Source organism: Aptenodytes patagonicus, chromosome 3 (genome assembly GCF_965638725.1).
Source record: "Aptenodytes patagonicus chromosome 3, bAptPat1.pri.cur, whole genome shotgun sequence".
Lineage (NCBI taxonomy): Eukaryota > Metazoa > Chordata > Aves > Sphenisciformes > Spheniscidae > Aptenodytes > Aptenodytes patagonicus.
Genome location: NC_134951.1, coordinates 121,741,837 through 121,760,196, shown reverse-complemented (window position 1 = coordinate 121,760,196; position 18,360 = coordinate 121,741,837). Strand labels below are relative to the sequence as shown.

At 49.2% G+C, this 18,360-nt stretch overlaps 1 protein-coding gene across 3 annotated transcripts in view; it reads right to left on the bottom strand.

Annotated features, from left to right (window-relative positions):
• Positions 1-4,111: 4,111 nt before the first annotated feature.
• The window catches only part of MEIS1 (Meis homeobox 1), a 110,998-nt gene continuing 96,749 nt past the window's right edge, over positions 4,112-18,360 (bottom strand). For 2 of the 3 annotated variants that reach the window (XM_076335025.1, XM_076335023.1), the window contains exons 10-12: positions 9,822-9,961; positions 8,550-8,639; positions 4,112-5,681 (exon numbers count right to left, since the gene is read on the bottom strand). In XM_076335025.1, coding sequence (XP_076191140.1) covers positions 5,398-5,681; positions 8,550-8,639; positions 9,822-9,961 — 514 coding nt within the window. In that variant the 3' untranslated portion in view covers positions 4,112-5,397. Of the gene's footprint in view, positions 5,682-8,182; positions 8,279-8,549; positions 8,640-9,821; positions 9,962-18,360 lie in introns of all 3 variants that reach the window. The other variant, XM_076335024.1, reaches the window with a different exon arrangement.

Genomic DNA, 18,360 nt, shown 5'->3' with positions numbered 1-18,360 from the left:
CCCCACGGCCCGGGTTTGGGGGTGCACTAGCTCATCCTCTGGGAAAGCGGACGGGAAAGAATTCTTTTAACTTTTGGGCGCTGCACATGGAGTTCATTTTGTGCGGCGAGGAGGGGGGGAAAGGAGTTAATCTTTGCTTCGTTGGTAATCTTTATAGAGCAGGGGGAGAGAGAAGGGGGGGGGGGAACTCGTTGGCTGCTCAGGTTTGGGGGTTTTTAGCAGCGCTGCCCTCTCTATAGGGCGCTCGGCGCCGCTTCGCTGCGGTGAAAAGAAACTGGTAAAAAACAACTAAATTCGGGAAACGAGCTGCGTTTCTGCGCCCTCCTCCTCCCCGCCGAGGGGGCCCGTCCCCGTCCTGCTCCCCCCCGAGCTCCCACCGTGTCCCCCGGCAGCGCTCACCCCCGCCGGGCCTTTCCCCAGGGCGGCCGCCCCTCCGCGCCGCGGAGCCCCGCGCATCCCCCGCGGCCGAGCTCCGCGGGGCAGCGGGGATGCTGCCGGGAAAGGGGTCCCCGCGGAGGGGCCGCGGAGCCCCAGCGCAGGCCCCCCCCCTCCCCCCCCCCCCGCACCGCCGCCCTCCAGGCAGGTACCCGGCCCAACGCTTCGGGATGGCGGGGGGGCGGGGGGGGGCGGAATTTACCGAGTGTTTTTTCCCACCCAAATCACATTAAACACACTTTAATTTTTCCCTCGGTGGGGCCTTCCCTCCCCCCCCCCCCCCAGATTGGGGTGTCCCAGAAGGACGGCCCCGCCCGGGAGATGCCCTTGCCCTGCACGCCGGCTGCCGGGGCCGCGCTCCGGGCGGTGCCCGGGACTTGTTGTCTGCCAGGCGGGGACCGGGGGGGGGGGGCTGTATCGGGGGGGGGGCCACCGCCTCCCGCAGCCCCTGACCCCGGCATGCACGGCGCGGCTCCATTGATCATCCCGGCCCGCCACCCCCTCCCTTTATGAGATAATGCAATTACAAACATCAATAAGGAGCTGCGAGGGGAATCATTATGCGGTGACAGTGATAAATGACGGTGCAGAAATAGCATGCTTTTTTTTTCTAACAATCCAGGGGCTTTGGGGGCTGAGCACAGTCACCAAGGTAACAGATGACATCCAAAATGGCACCAAAGGAAAAAAAATGAACAGTCTTTCTTTCGCCTTTCACTCTTTCCCCCCTGCTCTTCCAAAAGAGTGAGTTGGGGCTTTAGAAGCAGCTGCCACACAGGCATGCAGTTATTTCCACACGCATTAAAGGGACGGGGAAGGTTTGCTGGCTGTCACACACAAAGCAGCAGCCCGGCCCGGAGTTGAGCAGCCACCTCCAGGCGGCACCTCGGCGGCGGCGGCGGCGGCGGCGGGAGCGCCCCGCCCCACGCGTGATCGCCTCCGCGCCGCGCCGCGCACCGCCCGCCCCTGCCCGCGGCCGGGGGCAGCCGCCTCCTCCCGGCGCTCGGAAAACGTTGCTTTGCTTTTTTTTTTATATATATATATATATATATATTCTGTCATCCCGTACGGCATAGCAAGGTCAGGGGAGGGGGTAAACACCCTGAGGTTTTCCACGCGGGTTCAGGACGCGCGGAGCGGGGCGCCGGCAGCGGGGACTTTCCGCGCAACAGCGCCGGGGGTGGAAATAGTCACCGCGCGTCCGAAAAGTGCCGCTTCTGAGCCCAAAAGTACCTGTGGCTGCGGGAGGCACGGCCGGGCCGGTGGGGCTGGCACCCCCCACGCGAGCCCCTCTGCCCGGCGGGGGGCTCAGTCCTCCCCGCCGAGCTTGGCTGGAATTTGCTGCCCCCCCAAAAAAACCTCGTGGGGTGCGGGTGCCCACCCCAGGCGCAGGGCGCAGGGCAGGTCCCGCGCAGCGATGCGCGCAAGTACCGCGCTGACGGATCTGTCCCCCCCTCCGCCCCTGGGGGTGAGGGGGTGTAAAGCGTTGCGCCCGGCTTGCGCGGCACTGCGCGCACCCAGCTCCGCGGGACGCTGCGCCCGGGGGGGGGGGCGACGGCACAAAAAGACAAGAGGGAAGCGGAACATTGGGGCAGCTCAAAAAAAAAAGGGGGGGTGAGGGGGGAGAATAAAGCCTCGCCGGGGGTTGCACGAACTTTGGGCCGGCGCGCGCAATGCCCGCGGCGCTGCGCGGGCGGCCGCGGGGCCCCCCTCATCCCGCCCCCCCCCGCGGCACTCTCCCGAGCCCCCAAGAGATGGCAGTCGAAGCCGGCTTTCCTCCTCCTCCTCCTCCTCCTCCTGCTTCTCCGCGGCGGGCAGCAGCAGGACAGCGGGGCGGCGAGCCGCCCCCCCCCCGAGCCCGCTCCCAAACTCCGCCGCCCGCCCCCCGCGCGGCGCCGCGCAGCGCAGCGCGCACTCCGGCGGGGCGCGCAGTCCCCGGGGCCGAGGCGAGGGGCTGAGGCGCAGCCGGGCGGCCCCCCCCCCGGCCCCCCCGGCGGCCTCCCCCGGTGCGGTGAAAGGAGGGTAGCTAGGAAACAGCGAGCGGCCCGAAAAGGCGGAATTTCCAACGTGTAAAATGTTCTTAACGGAGCCATTGAGAGAGTGCAATAAGGCGTGAGGGGGAACTAATCTCCCCATTTAAATGTTTGTGGCAATTTTATCTAAATGAATTTTAATGCTAAACGAGGGATAATTCCCTATTTGTAACCCGTTTACTTCTCTTTCCTGTGCCTCTGAAGCTGTCTAACATCATGCGATGAACAATAACAATAAAAATACTGTCAAGGCATATTCTTCATTTTGAATGTGTTATAATTACAGCTGATTAAATGTCTTGGGATATAATAGTGGGTTTAATTTGAAATCTGCCCCCCTCCTCCCCCCCCCCCCCAAAAAAAAAAGGTCCGGTGGAGGAAGGTCTGTGCCCCACTTCTCCGCGGCCGCGAGGAGGAAGGGACGCGTGTGCCCTCGCATGCAAGAGGGCGGTTTGTTTTTGTCTTTCAAGAAACATTAAAAAAAAAAAAACAAACCACCACCACAACGCAACAAAACAAAAACCAAAAAGCAAAAATCGAGCCCCGTTCATTCACGGTTTGGCAGAAAAGTGTCATTATTCCGGGCTCACAAAGCGGGAGCCGGGATGTGCAGCCTCTGTGGCGGTACAGCGGCCCTTTAAAAAAAAGGGGAAAAAAGGGCAAAAAAACCCCAACCCAAACCCTCAGAGTTACCAAAAAAAAAAAAAAAAAGAGGGGGAGGAGATCCAAGCTGCGGGGGGAGAGGACCCCGCTTTGGCGGCTTGCCTGATTCCGAAAGGTCTGCGCTGCCCGTCCCCAGCCCCGCCTGCCCCCCCCCCCCCCCCCCGCCCAGCCCTACCTGCCCCCTGCCCAGCCCCGGCCGCAGCCGGGGGGGGGACGGGGACCCCCGGGCCGGGGGGTGCCGGCCGGCTGGGGAGGGCGTGGCGGGGCCGTGGCATGATTTTGCTTTAATTACGATATTTGTGTGTTTTTCCTACCCCCGGGAAAACTCTTGGGTTTGTTTTTTTTTTTTTCCACGTAGCTGCGATTTTATTTAAAGGCGGCGAGAAGGTAGCGCAGCCTACCCAGGCTGTTCGGTGCCGTTTAACTCGCTGGCTGCGGTGCAGAAAGTACAGCTGTGCGAGGAAATTGGTTAACGAGGAGAGGACGGCCTGCACCAGCCTCCCCTCGCAGAGGGCCAGCAGCCCCTCGCACCAGCACGTCGTTTACTTACAAATATGCATTGCCCGGGCGACGTTTTCCAAGTTTTATTTTCCTCTTCCCTTTATATGTTCAGTTCCAGAAAGAAACGTAGTAGGTCAGTGGCTCAAATAATTTAAACTGCGTATTAGAACTGTAATTTGGCCGGGGGGGGGGGGGGGAGGGGTAATACTATTTACAAATTTCTGTCCGATAATGCCCTCCGATATTACATTTATTAACAGGCAACAGTTCCCATCCTGACAATTTACAGTGCAAGTTCCGAGAAAGTTTCTTTACGCAGCGTAGCACTTACTTTTACATTCTTTAAATAGCAAATGATAGGTACATCTCTGGAGCTAGCTGAGTTTTGTAGCTGCTCGGCTCCCAATTTGGGATAGAATGGCTACAAATACTGAAGGGGGGGGGGCAGGAAACAAATTTTGCAAGCAGTGGAGTCACCATGACAAAAAATAATTTGTTTTTATTTTAGATTCAGATTTCATTACTGCACTCAAACTACTACAACTGGGCTTTGAGTTATTATACAATCCAAACTGTTTCAATCAGAAACTCTAAGACTCAGTGTGCAATGATTATTATTAATAATAATTAGCTCCTTGGTTTCTTGATAGAAAAAGGCTATCAACAAGCATTTGTTTAACCACAACAAAAGTATAATTAGCTTATCCCACTTAGTAAATCTGTATGCATGCCAACTCATACCAAACTGCTACTTTTACAAAAAATTGCAATAATACAGATCATTTTTCCAGTCCTTTTTGCACAAAATTTATTTACAATGTATACATAAATGCTCCATGATGGGACTATGGAAAAAAAAAAATGCACACATGACTGATGTCTTGCCCAGAAAGAAAGTCAACATATTAAAAATAAATCTTCAGTCCATGTTTCGAGCTGCATAAAACAGGAAGTGATGTACAAGGTGGTGGTTGCTGCATGGGGACAAGGATGCTCTGATGTGACAATTAGGCTTCAAATACACTGCCTTTCCGTTTCCATGCTTCCTCCTACCAGTCTCCTTAAGACACTGCCTGCAACAGCTGATTAATCATTGTTGATGACTGCAGTTTTTCCCATCCTTCCCGATTTACATCTGTTCAGGCCAATTCAAATATGGTGAGTAAATGAATTAGACATGCAAATTCACGCCCCAGGCTAGAAAGAGAGAGAGGGAGAGAGGGGGAGAAAGGGAGAGAAAGGGAAGAAAGACAGACAGAGAGAGAGGAGGAGAGAGAGGAGAGAGAGAGAGAGTGTGCATGGCTGAAATCCTAGGATAGAAGAAAGATTCTTCTGCCTGACATAGTTATTTTAATGCTCTAAAAATCCTGCAAATAAGCCCTTTCTGTCATTTGCAGGAAAAGTGTAAGGCTTCTTTTTTTAATGTAAGGAGGCTTCTGGAGGAAGTGAAGAGCTATGGAAACAACACACATAGTGTGGAAAAATTTCACATTTTTTTTAAAAAATCTATAAGAAACAACGTAATATGGATAACAGTATAATAGCATTTTACAATATTTCACTCTTTGTTCTCTTAATGTCTTATATAGGTATTTAGCATGTCCCCAGAAGTTGACTTCGGTTGGTGTTTTCCTGCTTTTCAGGGTCCCTGTGAAGAATCAGAACGTCCCTTGGTCCAAAGTTGACGCCAAGAACTCCATAGTCATTGCAGAAAGACAATGTTTGAAATCTACCGTCGCTGCAGACAACGTGTATTTCCCTTAAGCTACTGAGCATCAATGTCCATCACTTGTCCGCTCACTGCCGGCTCGCCGGTATGAAGCATTGTGGGGCTTGATGCTGACATGGGCATTCCAGGGTGGGGTGGTCCTCCATGCATCATCATCGCTGGGTGGTGAGGGTGTCCAGGAATGTAGGTATGCATGGGGGGGCCATGACGCAGCTGAGCGGGATGGGGGGGCATCTGGGGTGGGGTATAGCTTGGCTGTCCCATATTCATACCCATTGGACTACCCCGAGACACATAATCCCCTGGCATACTTTGCAGCCCTGCGGAGAGAAAGAGGCGGTGGTGAGTGCTGGGGACCGGCTACCGACATCGGGCCGTGAAGCTCCTTCGCTCAGGCACGGGAAGGCCAGGCTCGAGCCAAAGGTGGGACGTGGAGTCACGGGCGCGCGAGTGCAGTTGCCTTTGTGGGATCCAAGCCTATGTATGGACTCACAATGATGGCAACGGGAATGATTCCCAGGTCAAAAAAACCCCCAAGAGCATCTTCCCCCCCCCCCCCAAAATGCAGAGTTTTGGGAGATAAAACCACTTTCTGCTTTTACGGTTAGGAACGTATGCGATGGAGACGCTTCTGGTCTGGAAGCGTGCCAGAGGCAGAGCCAGCCCAATGATGACTAACGTCACACGGTTGGTGGTGGCACCAAGCCGGGGAAGCCCTGCGAGGGCTCTCAGGTGGGCTCCATCCCCCGTGGCCTTGCTCCAGCTACCCACCATCATCTCCCTGCGTGTAAAAGCGTGCTGGGAATACAAGGCGGGGAATCCGTAGTAGTTAATGAGGGGCTTGGGAGGAGAGATGGGTTAAATCGGTGTTGAGGTTTATCAACAGTTATTTATCTAGCTCTCGAGCCCGATCACTTGGAATTTGTCCCAAGTATCTGTGCCATTCAAACAGACGCTATACAGCAAGCACATACATCGCTGAACAAAGGCCTCATGCGAAGCCGAAATTGATAGGATTACTAAGGACGACTGTTAAATCAAACCTGTATTTTTAAACACATTAAAAAATATATATATAACCAATAACAATTATCAATTAATTCTTTCCCCCTGCTCACTTCTGTCTGAAAAAATCAGACGCGCAACTCAGTCAACCTTTCAGTGGGTTTGGGAGAACAATAAGAAAAAAATTGGACCTAAAACAATAAAACCTCCTGCTTTCCGTGGGCCTCTGCCTTCTGCTTGGATTGCTGTAGCTGATGGGAACTGACAGGTGTATTGTTTCGGAGAGCTATAAGCTCCATAATCATCAAGGGTGAAAGGCATACGCTATTGCTAAGTACGTTCAATTGGCTTTAGTTCTAAGTAAGAGTGCGCTGTGAATGCGCTGAACACCTTGGAATCAGGTCTCAAGGCTCTAGCAATGAATAGCTGCTTAATCTAGCCTAAAGGAACAGTTTTGAACTAATGAAAATTGCTTATAAAATATACTGTACTCAGCTCTTTAATCAAAAAAGATGATAATATTTTTTGTAATAACCTATTAATTTAATTGGTCACGAAGCATAAAATACATCATTTAAATTTAATTGACCCAGAAACTAAGAAACAATATTTAAATTAACTAAGCTAGAAATTTCCATGATGAGGTAATAAGGCTGTTGCATTCCCAAGCTCAGAGGAATGTTTTCACAGCTAATTGTTAAAACTTAGTTTTGACTCGCGCCCAGAGAAGACGACTATGAAATACACTTGGCCCGGGTAACTTCAAGCCCTACATTAATACAGGCTGGGGGCACAACAAAGATGCTGAAATAACTGCTTTTAACTCCAGAAAGAAAGTGAAAGGAACAGAATCGGGCACCATTTAAACATGGTACCGGTGCCTCGGTGTTTCAAACCGCTTTACTCTTTTTAAAAAAAAAACAACCTAAAATTTGTATAAAGTATTTTCCCCTACAAAAAGACAAGAGGGGGAAAAAAAAAAAAACCTGGGACAGTTTTTCTAGGCTTTCTTCGCGAGGCCTGCCACTGAAGATTGCATTAATGATCTCTATTTTTGTATACTGAATAAGTCAAATCCATTTGTCACACTGCAAGTGATGGCATACTTAATTTGGATATAGTCAATTAGCCTGGGCTAAGCTCCATAGCCTGCTGCGCACACCTCTATTTTGTATTCTCTCTTTTTCCTTTGCCACACGTAATCCCATTATGACGGACAGACAAAGAGAAATAAACTTGGAAAAAAAAATAAAAATCAAAGTTTCATCCATTGCCTTCCAAAACGCAACTAAGTGAAGCCACCGGGTTTTTTGTTGGTTTTTTTTTTACCTACAAGAAGTCTCTGTTTGGCTTTTTTGGTGTCTTGCAGGTTAGCGGGAGAAATGTAACTCATGCATCAACTGCGGTTAGACAGATTTATGACACTTTGGGGACATGCTCTTTCCTCTCCCTGCGCTGCTGCAGACCGCTTACATTTTGCAAATCAGTCTGTTGCCAAGACGACGGGCTCCCCCACCTCCCCGGCTGCTTCTTGTTTTGTCATGTGCTCGGGGATGGATAATAGCATCAATGTATGGCGGCGTCGATGTACGGCGGCGTCAATGTACGGCGCGCACGCGCGCGCACGGGGGGGTTTGGGAGCTTGGAAAGCTTGAGCTGAACCGGAGGGAGAGAAACCCGAAGGAGCCCAGGCGTAGGATGGATGGATGGAAAGGAAGGAACAAGCATGAGGCTATGGGCAGGGAGAACATAGGGAAATGCAAGGAGACAAATATCCCTCGGACAAAGTGAGAACAAAGACCCCGTTTGTACTTACTTCCCCCTGGCTTTGCCATTGGTTACCTAGGTGAAGGTTACATGTAGTGCCACTGCCCCTCCATGCCCATATTCATGCCCATTCCACTCATAGGTCCTAGAGGGAGATAAAAATCCAAGAAGATGCCAGAGAATGAGCAAAGTCAACAGATAGTGCCAAAAGCCCCTTTCCAAAACACAGCACGGCAGAGGGCCCAGGACCACTCGAGCGAGAAGATGCCTGGTTTCCCTCGGCGGTGTTGAAGGCAGGCAGAAGACAGGCGAGGCAAGGCAGGCAGCTGAGACGACGGCGGAGGGCGGAGGTGCGGTTACCTGCGGTGGCGCGACCGAGGTCACCATCGGTGGGCGACGCTCCCCCGGGGGCTTACCTGGTGCTCGGATGCCCATGTGCTGCTGGCCGTCCATCACGAAACCTCCCATCGGCTGCCCGTCGGGGTTATAGGGTGTTCCTTGACTTACTGGAAAAGCGCAGAACATTGCTTTTTAGCGACAGCCAAAAGGGTCGCCTCTTCTCACGGTGTCAAGACACAACCCCCCCACCCACGGACTGCATGAGACGGCTATCGATGCTGGCTCTATAAAGAGGGAAAAACATCTACTGTTCGAATTTAGCGGCCGGGCTAACAAGCTTGCTTAGTTTTGGCTTAATTTCCTACTGTGAGTTTGGAAATGAAGTTAGCGATCCGAAATCGCGAGACATGAGGAGCCTCGGCTCCAGCTGCTCCCGCTGCTGCCGTCAATGCAAAGACCTGTATAGAAGCCGGATTTTATGGCTGGAATAGTCACACTGAAATCGCAGTGTGTTAAATTACGCCCGTGTGCCTTTCTAAGAGCAGGACCTGAACACGTCTGTGCCAGATATTTACCTCTAATGACAAAATAATCGAATGTACTCGAAGAGGAAGCGTGGCCCAAAGGCATCTTGGACAACGATGGATTTGGATAGTTTGGCAGCGAGACTCAGAAAACAAAACCAACTGGGAGTAATAGGCTATTCCTCGATGGTAAATACCCACACAGAGCTGCGAGCCAAGACCCCAGACAGAACCGGCACGGGAAATCTTGAGATTTTAAAATAAAAAAAAAATAAATCCCCCCCCCCCCCAAGTAAACCCCAAACACGCAGCGATCCCAAAAGACAGCTACTAAAAAGAAGAGACGAGGGACAAAAGGACCAAGTACCACGGCCTGAACTCGAGGTTTTAACTGTACATTAAAAGCTGGCTTCAGAAGTAAGCTGCCTTGGGTTATTAAAGCACATAAAGCTCTACCTCATTGAATGTCTTTGAACTTTACTGAGTCCCACAAGCGATTCTGACCCCTTTGCCCTTTTGACAGGTAATAAAGTTTACAGCAATTCCACACCAAGCCATGCACCAGGGAGTGGTCACAAGAGCAGAAGGAGCTGGGAAGGAAAACTCAAAACAACTACCAAAAAACCCAGAAATAACTTTAATTCCAAACGTGTACGGAAAGTCCGGTCACGGAGCAGATCATTTTAGTTTCTTTTTTTGAATTTTCAATGTCTTTTTTTCCCCTGAATATTTTAATCATGTTAAAATGATTAGGGTTGTAATGAAACAAAGCTGGTTGTATTTTAATTGTCAATCACTCCCAGCATTCATTTCTCATTTATTTACCAGGTAATGGACCTCCCGGTGAATGGCTTGAGGATGGTTTTCGCCTGCGTGACTTGAATACAGTTACTATTGGGGACTTGCCTGCTCGATTGGACTGGTCTATCATGGGCTGAACTATTCTTCTTCTAGCATTAATAAACCTGCAACAAAAAAGAGGAAAGCAAACGGTTATGGAAGGGACGACTTCCACCCATCCCCAAGCCCTCTCGCCCCGCCGCGGTGCTCTCCGTCGGGCTGCGTGCGGATGCAAATACTGCAAAACCTCTAACCCCGATGACCTTTGAGAGTACGAGCTTAGGGTTTCCGAGCTGATTTATGTTTGCCTGCTTTTTACCACAGTCGGACACTTCCATTTCATCTTTTCATGGGGGAATTAGCCGAGTTTTCAGGAAACAATACCGGCAACGCTCTTCTCAATTCAGAACAGGGCACAAAAAAAACGGGTGAAGCCGTCGAGATGCTCGTGAGGGCATCTGCTACCTCCCCCTCATTAGTGCCATTTCTGCCTTATGTCCTCTGACTTCTTTTTCCAATTTTTTTTATCAAAACCTGCCCCTACCTCTGGCAAACCTAATTCCCTTTTAATGCCCACTATTAAGATAATGAACTGTGATGGCAGAACCCCATCAAATGAGGGAGCGTCTGGAGTTTTATCACCGCTAAGTCACACTGCTGGGGACTTCAGAGCCGTGCATTCCTCCTAGCCATTTCTTGGTGGGTTCCCCCCCCCCCCCTTTATGCAAAGTCTGAGGGGTCAAGGCGAGGTCATAGCTTTACAGTAATTGAATTTATAATCCTGTTTTCTCCAGCTAGGCCTGACCATTTACAGCAAACATCTTGTTAAACTGTAATTACTGGACTACTGAAAATTCCCCCCGAACAATGAAAAGCAGATCTTTGGAAATAAAAAAAAGGTACGGTCGTTTTTAAAAACAGCCATCTGCAACCGTACTCCTTGCGTTTTTGTAGCTTTTCGCCTCAGTTAGTTTTGCAATGCTTATTTGGGAAAGGAATATTCAAAATAATTCGGAGCAAAACAGAAGAAGGTCACAAGTGCCCCGGTCTCCTCTGCGGGCAGTCCTCGTGGCACTGAAATCAGGAGGCTCAAAACCGTGGCTGGGAACCTGTCTGAAGAGCGTTAGAACTTCTCTTGCGGTTTCGCTCATCAGAAAGCTTAGTTAAAAACCATTTGGAAAACATCTCCATCGAGATTTAATCACGGCAAAGCCTTATAACCAGGCTTTACATTCTTTACGAGAGAGAAAAAGAATAATAAAAACGTGTATGCCACAATATTTACTAGTAAAGGAAGAAGCGTGAGCGTGGATAAAACCACACTACACTTGCAAAACGCAATGGGAAAGTCCACAAAGGGCTACTTGGTGCTTGCTTTTGTTGCCTTTGCTGGGGGTGGCTTAGCAGGAGCTCTCCCACCGCAGAGATAAAGCCACCAGGACCTTCCCGCGGGAAGCAGCTCTTCCCACCCATTCCCCTACACCGGCGGGGAGAGGAATTGCAAACCACCGCCCCGTGCTGTTTGTTTTGCCCTCATCAAAGGCCAGCACAGTGATTTCGGTCTCCTCCTATCTCCCGTTCCCGACTGACTCCCATTACCCAAACTCCCGCAAAAATTAATCAAGATGTTGAGTCCTAATCAAACCTGTCTCAACAAAATGGGCTCAAAGGCACCAATTCCGGGTGCTGATCTGGAAACCTTACACCTGAACTAGGTCATGTTTTGTCAGCAACAGTATTGGATCAGTTTTTCTACACATTTCCAATACCCCCCCCCCGCCACCTCCAGCAAACGGTGTTGCAAATCAGTTTATCATTATCTTGTACAAACCATGAAAATTAGAATCATGTGAGCAGAAGGTTAGACTAATTCTCCTTTCTCATTATAAGCACAGGTGTAGCACAAACACCATGCGAAATAAGCAATTAAAAAAAATCTGCTTTTTTTCCCCCATTAGCTGCCTTAGCGCCATGACCAATTAGAAAATTGTTTATTATCTGTAATCTGCATTTGCAGAAAGCAATTTTCACAGTAACTCTCCTAAGTAAAACAACAACACAAAACCCCAGTGTCCCAGCCATTTCCTTCTGCAAGCCTGGCAGGCTCTTGCTGTGTTTACTCCATCCTCCTCCTGCCCGACTGCCAGGACCTGTTACTGCGGCAGGAGGGGAGGGTTTTTGGTAGCCGTGAGATTGGCTGGTCACGGAAACCTTCATTTGCCAAAAGCTTTTACCCCAAAGAAACCCTGAGCAACAATGAGCATGCACGCCCCAACTTCACAACCGTCTCTTCCTTCTCCTCCAAACTGCAAGCGCTTTTAGTAAGAAGGGGGGGCTCATTAGTAAACTATATAGCTTGAATAATAAACTACATAGCTAGAATTTACCAATAATTATCCACAAGACGTGCCTAGAGTAAAACATATTCTCACCTGTTTGCCCCACGCTATCGCTCGGGATATCTGCTCTAAGAACATTTTACACACAGGTACTTAACAGTTATCTTCTTCCTACGCATTCGTGTAAGTATTTTCTATAAGTAGCAATTCTGCCAAACAGCCCAGTGTTTGGATCTCTTCAGGGGGAATTCAGACGCAAGAACATTTTCCTTCTGGGCAAAGTAATAAAATGACATTCTCGCTCCTCCCACTAGAAGTCAAACGGAGGTCAGCTCCCCATCCTTGTATCTGTTTAAATAAACTGGTCCAGCTGTTTGTTTCCAGGATGCCCTTTAACCTTCTGTCCCATCCTCCCTGCCTTTGTAACAGAACGCTTTACTTTGCATTATAGTAGACTCCAAACCACTATGCATTAAAAAAAAAGAAGAAAGTATTCACTTTCAAGTTTCTTCCTGCATCCCAAACCTGGAATTCGTAAGAACCCATCAGATTAAAACTACTAATGTGGCTTGCCTTGAGAGAGCACAATGCAGCGCTGTTAGGTTTATAAATCACATTTGAGAACTCTTTGCAAGCAAAATTGCTAATTATCTGTAGCTGCAGAAATATACAGGCACGGGGATAATTTCTTCATACTCCCTGGTTTTTTCTTTGATAGAAGGGCCAAGATCTTTTGATCACTCTTTGAATTTCCAAAGCGCCAGGCTGATGTAACACCAGCAAAAACGATGGAACAGAAAAGCCAACAGGAAAAACCTCACTGCCCCTTTTCCCATATGTTCACATTCACCTATCTTAAGACAAAGAAATCCCAAATCACTCTAATTTTTAAAAGTTCAGAGGAATCAGGACCTAAAAAAGCTATTTGCGTATTAAGTGCTTCTCAAATGGAGTATTGTCAAAATACAACTCTGCATAAAAATTAAGTTAATGATTAAGACAGCCACATAACCTTACTCGTGTGAGTAAAGACCCGCACAGGCTCAAAGACTTGCATAAAGTATTTTTCCCCATACCGGTGCTCTATGCGTTGGTACCTTTGTTCCGATGTGGAAGGGGTTTGTTGGTTTGGGTTTTTTTCCCCGAAAGAGCAAAATCAATAGTGGCACAAACAACATGAGATCCCTCAGTGTACAAGTTGTACCCATCTCCCTGCCCGCGGGGAGCTGAGAACTCTGCAAAACAATGCTTTGGGTTGCTTTTTTTTTTCCTTTTTTTTTTTTCAAGGGGAAGGATCTGGCATGGAGGAAACATTTGAACAGTTGGGCAAACACAGAAGTTTAAAGTATTTATTATTTTTTTCAAGCTAGCTTTTCCTTGCCCTTTTGGATACACGAGATTGCGCTTTCCACCGTGTCCCAAAAAGCAAGAAAAAACCAGCTATTCCACCTGCATAACCCTAAAGAGGAGGAGGAAACCCTCTTTTCTCCAATTTGGATTTTACTAGGATGTTTTCTCTTAGGCTTCTCGCCCAGGCTCTGTCTCCAGAGGTCACTGTCAGTCTCCCCGGTTGGTGCATCACCGGCCCCACGGGTGAGATCCAGCCCCGGCCCCGGGGATGCAGCAATCCGCCTCTGCACTCTGACCTTCAGCTTGGCTGCCCTCGCTGCCACGCACAAGTTTTGTTTCTTCTCAGCGAGAGGCGGCATGGCTGGTGATGACAAAAGACTTATTTTAGTTGGAAATTGGCTACAATAATAGCAGCCAGAGAGCAAGGATTTTCGGAGGGTCACCAAACCCTCCAAAAGGCACAGCTCGCTAAGGCTCAGGTTACAGCCCGAGTGACATTTTCCGCACAGATCTGTTCTTTCTCCCTTCCCCTTGTATTTCACTTCTGTTGAGTGAATAAAACAAGACCTTCCTCCGCTGTCACGAATTTCCAAAGTCACCTTTGCTCAAGAATCGTAAGAGCGATTGCGGGGACCTCCAATTTGCAGTCTTTGAATGAAATTTTCCAGGACCAGCTGTCTGAAAGGAGATGCTGAGACTTAGCGATATATTGAATTTTTCTCTCCCCCAGCCCTCCCAAATGAGGAGAGTTTCACACCATTACTGACTTTTGATACTTGGAGTTGCAGGCTGCTCCCTCTCAATATTGTCCCAAAGCGCCGCATGCGACGGCAAGCCAGAAGTCTGTGTATCAACAGCGGTGCCAAGAAATTCCCAAAAATCCCTCTGCCTCGTTTTCTCCTTGAGCTCCTTCTAACAAACCAGGCGTAAGGACGATGAGAAAGCCCATAGTACCTACAAACCCCAGTGCTAAAATCTCTCTTGCCCCTCTGAAAAAAATAGCATCCCTCTTGACAACAAACAAATCACCATTTTTTTACAGCAGACGCCAAAGTAACCAGAGCCCTTCAAACTGGCAAATAATTCACTTGTAAAACCAGCCGTACTTTTTTCTGCATACTGGGATCCTTCATTTATACAGCAGCGAAACAACCTTCTCCATTCAGCACTTAATTCCTCAACGCTTAACAGGTTTATCTCTAATAAAAACAATTTAAATGGAAAGTGTGCTATAAACCAGGATTATTACACTTCAGTAACTGCTTTATTCCTTATTTTAACATATTTTCATTTTTTCCTGCGTATTTGTTTTCCAGAGCTTTTCAAGGGTCAGTTAAAGAAAAGAAAAAAAACCTTAGAAATTATTTCACCAAATACTTTCAAATGTTTTAAAAACAGCCTTAAAAATAGCAAGCTCCCTCTGTAATTATGAACAGAAAAAATAACTGCAGACTTTTGAATAGTAATCACATCTCCCCATCCCTAAAAAGAGAAATAAATGTTAAAAGAGTGCTTACTGCCATTATTAGAAAGTTCTGATCCTGAAGTCAGTTAGTGAGCTTAATGACCCGTAACTACCAGTCATTAGCAAACCATGCTCTCTGTACTCCCTTTATTTGTAAAGAAAAAAAAAATCCAAGACACTCAAGAAACTTTGTTCAATTTAAAGTCAAACCTTATGAAGTCATGTTTGGCAACTTTTCTTGCTTTCTCCTCCTCCGAACCGAAGACAGTTCGGGACTGCAATACATCATTTACAACACTAAATGGAGGTAGGGAGGGAAAAGAGCACACGGGTTGCTAACCGCCCACTCCAGACACGTAATATTGGAATATACTCCAAACGCAGCGAGTCCATCCATCAGGAGGATTGGGAAGGTCTCCTGAAAGCTCTCCTCTCCCTCCCTCCTCCGCTGGCAGCACCAGTGCCAGGGACTGCATATAGGGCTGGGGGTGTCGCAAGACAATATTGAAGAGCGAACAAATAAAATACTATGCAAAAACCAGTGATGAAAAACCACTAATTAGCTGACAAATTTGATGTAAAGCACTAATGAAAGCCATGTGTGGTTCTGCAATTTAGTTTTAAAAATAGCTTCTGACTTCAAGCATTACTATGTGACCCCACCGATGGATTCATGTTGTGCATTCAGAAAAGTTGCTTTAAAGCAGGAGAGTGCTATTGAATCTCTCGCAAGCCAACCCTGCTAATGTAGCGAGCATATTGAGTGCAAAAATAGAAAGCAGAGAGATGGGATCAGGTATGCGCTCCTTGTAAGAGAGCTGGCCAAGCCCTACATGTCGGCCGGCCCAACATGCACCAGGCTCTTCCTCTGGCCACCTCCTGTGCTTGCTCTTCTCCCAAGCCCTTAAGCCCTGCTTCCCCTCCTGCTCCGTACCATGCTTTCTTCTCAAATCACCGCGGGACACATCCCGCCTCCAAATAAACAGACCAGATTTGGTGGAGCACCCTGCCACCAGCCCCATGGTGTCGACACCACGCAGCTGCGGTGACTGCCTCGGGATGGCAGCAAGCCCTGTGGTGGCTCGTGCTCTTGGCGCAGAAGGGATGGCTGATGGCTTTCCATCAAGGTAGGACCCACAAGCTCTTGGCCCTGCTCCTCCCTTGGCCCAAACGCTCCCCTAGCCCCACGTCTGTGCAGGGCTCACGGCTGGTGGCTGCTTGATGGGTCTTTCTAGAAGAAAGTTGGGCAGGAAACACTTTTCCCGTCTTGCAAAATTCTCCCTGTTCCCCAGCAGGATAGAGCTAAAGCCTATTTGTATTTATTTAGCTAGTTCTGAATGAAAAACAAGGGAGGGACTTGCTAGAGAGGAGTGAAGAGCCCGGGGAAGGGCTCCCTGGAGATGCTCCTCCCTGCTCTGCCCATCTCCAGTGCCCTCCCACATCACAGGCAAGCTGCTGTTGGCCTTTCTGGTACTCTCTCCTCCTTCTCCTCCTCCCCTCCCATCCACAAATCCTACTCAGTCCTCCAAAAAGCTCAGCTGACATGGAAAGTTTCCGGTGAAAATCCGGGTCTGGCATCCGGGCGTCTCCCTGCTGATGCCAGGGAGACGGAGCAAAGGCCGTGCCGCAGGTCTCGGCTGCGCCAGGCAGGGCTCGCAACAACCTCATTCCCTGACACGGCAATTCCCTCGGGGTGCAAAGCAGATGTAAACTCGCCCTCGGCAGCCAGATGATGTAAGGGGAAATCTTTACATGGCAAAGCGCCAGCGGAGCTGACCTCCCGTCTCTTCCCTGCTCCCAAATCCCAGCGCAGCTGTACTCTGCTGATCTCCGTGTGCCACAATTAGCCTTTAAGGAATATGGCAAAGATTCATCTAGTAGAGCAGCACTAAGGCTTCTCTAACTCACGGCCGGGACAGCACTGGACCCAACACAACACTGCAGTTGGGTACACAACACGCTACCAGCCGAAATCTTGCCTCCCACAAAAATGCTCTCCCTGCTCAAGGACCGATGCTGTGTAGTTGCTTTTCCACTGCAGATTTGGAGAGCGATTAATCTCAGTGCTATACGGTGCACTGTCTTTGCTGGGATAGAGATGTATATGCTTCAATGTGCAGACCACGCCACAAACCCCAGGACCACCCAAACACTCATGGCAGAGGGCGTGCAGGCTCTCTGCAAGCTTTGAGAGCGGCCCAAGACTGCGATGCACATCTCCCAGCGCGGCGTTTCCTCCCAGCTTTGAGCGGGGTCTGAACCTCAACTTTCCATCTGAACCTTCAGGAGAGCACGTCTGGACTCTGCAACTCAAGTCCTGGTCTAGTGCACGCCATCAGTGCAACACAACAGCTCGTCTTCAGCACGTCGCTTCAAACTAATAACCTGAGTCCTGCTCGATGGCAGGGATTACGCTGGGAATGGGTGAGAACTGATCGCAAACTACTCGCTGCTTCTTTGAAAACACTCCTCTCTCTTCCAGCAATTTCCTTGTCCTCTGTCGATTCAGCATAACTTCTTATTTAAGGGAATGTAGTATTTGTGAAAGGTGCCTGCATGATCTCTGAGCTTTCTCCTGCCACACAACTGGTCTAAACACAGGGGTTCCTCCTTTGAGGTCCAAGGCTTCGTCCATACATCAAGTTGGGAGCCTTGTCCAACAGCCTTTTCCCTGTTCACTCCCACCTATAATGTGTATGACATGGGAGCTGGAAGCCGTGCCCGGTCCTCCAGCCCAAGCGAAACCAGAGAGGCTGCTCCCACATCTGGCACTGGTTTAAGCGCGTTCCTGCTAACTGAAGGATGCAAGAAATGCTCTGTCCGTGCTCCTGGACGGATCTCCTCACCCTCCTCGTCTCCAGAAGGCTACTTAAGGAGTATGGAGTAACTCCATACACTGTCACCCCACACCAGCTCCTCCAGCCTGCGGGACAAGGAGAAGCGAACCCAGGGTGGCCAAACCAAAAGCCCTGACAAGTGTCTTTGGGGAAAAACACCCCCGGAGCCCCCAAAGAGAAAACATAATGAACCCCTATATGGGACCTGTGATTTGTACATGAAATAGGCTTTGACATCACTCTGGTCTATACCCCGAGACATTGGCTCGGGGCGGAGGAGGGAAACTGTGATTCCTGTGGTTGCATCCTCCCCACCACTACTGAGACAACAAACACGAGCATGCTGGTGTATTTTGTGTGATGTGGGCACCTGCAAAACTGGTTTGAAATTTTTTTTTCCTTTTTTTTTCCCCAGGAACCACAAAAGATACAATTCTGAGTCACAGCCAACCTGAAAAACAACCCCACGCTTCTGGACGAACTCCCCCCAAGACATCCTACTTCAAAACATTGTTTTCTAACCACTACTAATA